Genomic DNA, 5,029 nt, shown 5'->3' on the forward strand with positions numbered 1-5,029 from the left:
GCACCGGATAGACGGTCGACTTGAGTTCCCGTAGGTCCCCGTTAAATCAATGAGCCGGGAACGAGTCGGCCGACCGGCAAGCGCCTTCACTCCTTTTCGTTGCTAATTTTATCGTCCTCTTCCCCTGCGACGGCTGCTGTCGTTCGCAAGCCGGACAAAGAGGCGAATCACTTCAAGCACGGACGCCGGCTTAATATCGTCTCTACCAGTTGTTTTTCCCGGAGCTAAGAACAGCAAGCGGTGTAGAACCCCCGTTGGAAACTCCCCGGAGGCAAGTCCAGAAAGGAAAAGAACCAGTCGAGATTGGGCTGTCGCCGCTCGCTCGTTTGGGTTGTGTACATATGAAAGGGGGACATATTTGACAGACATTTGTTTTCTGAAAAGGGAGCTCTATCTTACTCGCAATACAGCTCCAAGCGCGAAGGGTAGCACTAATTAGTTTCTGCATCGTTTCGAAAATGGCCGGTAAATGAAAAGACGAAGTTACTAACGTCGTATCAAAACTTTTTAAATTTTAGATGACATTTGTCTTCGAGTTCGCTCTTCAGTTTAAGGGCAAATTCTGGGTCGCAATTTTTAATGCCAGCCGTAGTGCTTTCATCGCAATAGGAGCACTTTCCGCACACCTGTTTAGCAAGACACCGCTACGGGGCGCAACTCACATGGTGAGAAAATCTGTTATATACCGGCTGGTAAAAGCAAGCGGCGAAATTAAAAATGCAGCGATGAGTATAAAGTAATAAGTTACACGGAGAACATTGAGCTGGCGTAGAAACAGCAGCAGATTGGATGAGTGTTCAGGCTTACTCAATGCATAGAAATGGCTAGGGCGGAAAGCAAACCCTTATATTAAGCCCCCCCCCCCCCCCCCTCCGCGACATAGCGGCGCATACGACATCATAAACGTACGGGAGAAAAGTAAGCGCAAGAAAAAAGACACACAAGAGAGGAGACAGGACACCGCGCTACTGACGCTTGTGACGAATGCGAAGAAACACAAAGAAAAGGGCCCACAGTACGGGAAAGATACTGAAGTAACACTTGCTGCTTTTCTCCCGTACGATCACGAACCAACTAGCCCAGTAACAAGTGTTACTTCAGACAGCAGCATAAGCAGTGAACGTCTGTGGAACATACTAAAAGATGAAGTAATATGTCATGAGGTAACAGGTCTCCTACAGGAAATATACCGGGATAATAAAGTAGAAATTGTATGAGGAGAAATAAGAAGTCCAGAAACTGTCGAGATATGCAAAGGATTGAGACAAGGTTGTCCTCTATCACCAATAGTGTTAATTCTTTATATGGTAAATATGAAAAGTAAAGATTGAGACAAGGTTGTCCTCTATCACCAATAGTGTTAATTCTTTATATGGTAAATATGAAAAGTAATCTGTGTTTTAATCCGTCGTAAAGATTAGGCGGAAAAGTCCTAAAGCAGCGCCTCCTGGATGTAATGTATGCGGACGATATAATGACTTTTGGAGCAGCTTTCGTTACTGAGCTGTGAGGCTGCCTGCGGCTTGGCTCGAGGCTACTGGTCGCTGTTCAGTTCTTCCGCTTGCTATCGCATGGCGCTACTCAGGTGGTACTTTAGGTACCCGCGTACAGTAGGCGTGAGAGAGTAGGAGAGTAGAATGACAGAGCGCTTAGGGCGGCAAGATTAGACGTATTTTGCCGGCACTGAAAATCAAAGGTGGAGCTGACCAGACATGTTAACGTGTAGGTTGCAACGGGGTGGTGGTGTTAGTGGTTTATTATTAAATAATCAAACAGAGGGAAAAGAGTGTTGCTGGCCGCGGCAACTGCTATCTAAAAATCTTAAGCACCTGAGCGGCGGCCGGCAGAAAAGAAAATGAATACGGAGAGGATACCGAGGGGAAGTACAGAGGGGAGCGATAGGAAGAAAGGAGTGAAATCTGCCGCCATTGTGGTATTTCGCCGCATGCTTGCTGGGGCACTCCAAGCACCTCAACGATGATTGAAAATATTGGTTGGAATTGGCGTAATTTATTTCGTGCGAGATTGCACATACTCTCTTAATTATTGCCTTTGTGCGTAATCTCACACTTTCATCACCATACAGGTTTGAATAAATTAGATAAAAGATAACATGACCCATGAAAGACAGACGACAGATACCCCCCCCCCCCCCCCCCCCCTCCCTGCAAATTTGTTTTAAAAGCGTGTAAACACGACGTTTCACCGTTTATCCTGGATAATAATAATAATAATAATAATAATAATAATAATAATAATAATAATAATAATAATAATAATAATAATAATAATAATAATAATAATAATAATTGATTCGCAAGAAAGGAAAGGTGCAGTATCTGTCATACTTTTTGTGGACGCCTGTACCGCACTACAAGGGAAGGTAGGAAGGTGGGAGTGAAAGCGTAAGTAGAGAAAGGGATGCCGTAGTAGAGGGCTCACAGTAGTTTAGACCACATCGGGATCTTTAACGTGCATTGACATCGCACAGGGTAAGGACGCCTCTAGGAGGTAGGTGAAGGGTGGCGGTTCCTGGCCCTACGGGACTGGGACGGTAGGTCAACGCCGCTTGCGGCGGGTGTTTTCGTTGATTTCAGTAAAGCCTTCGATTGCCTAAATCACGATATTCTTTTTGCAAAACTAGAGAACTATGGCATACGCGGACATGCTCTCATCCTAATCAAATCTTATCTGAATTCACGGTCTCAGTATGTGGTGATTAATCATTCCTCTTCACAGATTCTAGGAATTTAGAATGGCGTCCCTCAAGGCAGCATTTTAGGGCCCCTCCTGTTCAATATATATATAAATGACATCCCTAATATCAGTAACCACGCAAAATACATTATATATGCAGATGACACCAGCCTATTTTTTTCTTCCAATGACGTACAAAGCTTAGCAGACACCGCGAACCGCACGCTCTTATCGCTTGCCACATGGTCATCAGCCAACTCATTAAAAATAAACGAAGAAAAAACTAAATCAGTACTCTTCCTTCCTAAAGGAAAACAAGTACTTTACCGCCCCTCGTTATACCTCAATGGCAGTGAAATCGAGTACGTGGACACATTCAAATCATTAGGTGTAACGTTTAGCAGTACGATGACATTGGATGCCCATGTTAATAATATTGTGTTAACGCTTTCTAGAATTGTCGGAATTACTTCACGTAACAGGCACATTCTACCTATCAAAACTAAAATTACTTTATGTTATGCATTTTTTTATTCGCACCTTAGCTATTGCCTCCTTGTCTGGGGCCATACAGCGGTATCTAATGTCATTAAACTGCAAACATTACAAAAGAAAATGCTTCGCGCAATTGTCAACGGGACGTATGAGTCGCCTACTAGACACATTTACCTACATTATAATATTGTACCTTTCAAAAAATTATTTGACTACAGATTTGCATGTCTCTATAAATCAACGATAAAAAAGGGTGATCCATTTTTTTCTGAAATTGTCCCTATTACATGTCGCCACTCATCATACGACATCAGACTGCAGGGTAGGTTTGCATTACCACAGTGCAGAACTAACTATGGGTTTTGTATGTTGAGATTTATTGTGCCAAAGTTCCTAAATACCCCTTTGAGTGACCAAGTGAATATTATGTCTTTTTCTTCCATTCGTAAAAGCTTTATTCAGCAATCTATGCTACAGTGATGTCAATGATGTTTGAACGTACTGTGCCACCACCCTGTGTTATAGCCTCACGGTCTTCTGCGTCTATTATTGCTGCCAGTTATGAGATATGTTCTGTCGACCTTGTTCTGTAGATGCACTTGTATCCATTTTTTTTTTTTTTTTACCAGTGGTTGTTTTTGCCTTGTGCCTACTGCTGACTTGTAGGGGTGGTGAGGCCCGTCAAGCGGTGCATAATTCACTGCTTTTTTCTCACCATCCCCAGTTTGCATGTACAAACTGAAATAAAGATTGATTGATTGAGATAGCCAGCCACTGATTTTTATCTGTTCTAGGCCGTCATTGCACCCGCCACTGCTTCGGTGGTGGACGACGGCTGAGGTTGCGGCGCGCGTCATTCTCTCCCTTTTCCTTTTCCTTTCTTCTCTATTTCCTCTTCTGTCCGCACGAGGCAGCGGAGGTAGCTCAGCTATAGAGCCAGTAGCAGGCCCGTGCATTTTCTTTTCCTTCTTCCTATAGCCACAACAACAACAACCCGCCACCGTTTCGTTGGTGGACGACGGCTGTTGCAGCGCGCATCTTTCTCTCCCTCTTCTTTTTCTTTCTTCTCTGTTTTCTCTCCTGTTCGCACGAGGCAGCGGAGGTGCCCCGCCGGGGTGGTGCAGTGGTAAGACGCCCGACTACTGTGCCGGAGTACCCGGGTTCGAACCCGACCTCGGCGGCTGCGTTTTGATGGGGGCGAAACGAAGAGGCGTACGTGTGCTGTGCGATGTGAGCGCACGTTAAGGACCCCCAGATGGTCAAAATTACTCTATAGCTCTCCACTACGGCTCCTCTTCCTCCTTTTCCACTTTCGCTCTCACCTTCCTCTAGTCCCTTACGGCGCGGTTGCGGTGTCCACAGAAAAGAAGTGAGACAGTTACCGCGTCTTTCCCTTCCTATAAATAAATCAGTTAAGAAATGACTCAATGCCGAAATCTGGTCGCACGACACCACCTCATGTTGTCGACTCCAGTGGGCGGGCACCTGGACAGGCGGAGAGGGGGGGGGGGGGGGGGAGGGTTGAATTGGCGTTTGTTTTGTAATTGGAGCTCGGCTTCGGACGCGCTGTCTCTTCCCGCGGGGACGACGCAGTTTGCTTGTCGGCTTCAGCCGCTTGGGCAGTCGTACGGGGCGCGCCCTTCCGCCGACGCAATCAGAGCCCACGCAGTGGGCCGGGGCCATCAAGCGACCGATAATTAGGTCCGCGTCTCCCAGCAGTCGATACGTGCCGACTCATTATCCTGAGGAGACGAATTCCCGCTCGACATCCGACCGCTGCCGCAGCCGCCACCGCAAAGTCCGCCCTCTCTCTGCCCCGCATGCCGTGTTCATTTTA

General features: G+C 46.3%; 1 protein-coding gene across 1 annotated transcript; it reads left to right on the top strand.

The window, feature by feature from the left end:
- The first annotated feature begins 3,105 nt into the window (after nt 1–3,105).
- Nucleotides 3,106–3,672, top strand: LOC146185120 (uncharacterized). The gene has a single exon (XM_084605880.1). It carries the CDS (start codon nt 3,106–3,108, stop codon nt 3,670–3,672), a length of 567 nt encoding a protein of 188 aa, XP_084462006.1.
- The last annotated feature ends 1,357 nt before the right edge of the window (nt 3,673–5,029 follow it).

This window comes from Amblyomma maculatum, chromosome 6 (genome assembly GCF_055883805.1).
Source record: "Amblyomma maculatum isolate TAMU_Amacu chromosome 6, ASM5588380v1, whole genome shotgun sequence".
Taxonomy (NCBI): Eukaryota; Metazoa; Arthropoda; class Arachnida; order Ixodida; family Ixodidae; genus Amblyomma; species Amblyomma maculatum.

Bases quoted from the DNA above. Each gene is read 5' to 3' on its own strand.
- LOC146185120 (XM_084605880.1), top strand. From the start codon at position 3,106: ATGACATTGGATGCCCATGTTAATAATATTGTGTTAACGCTTTCTAGA.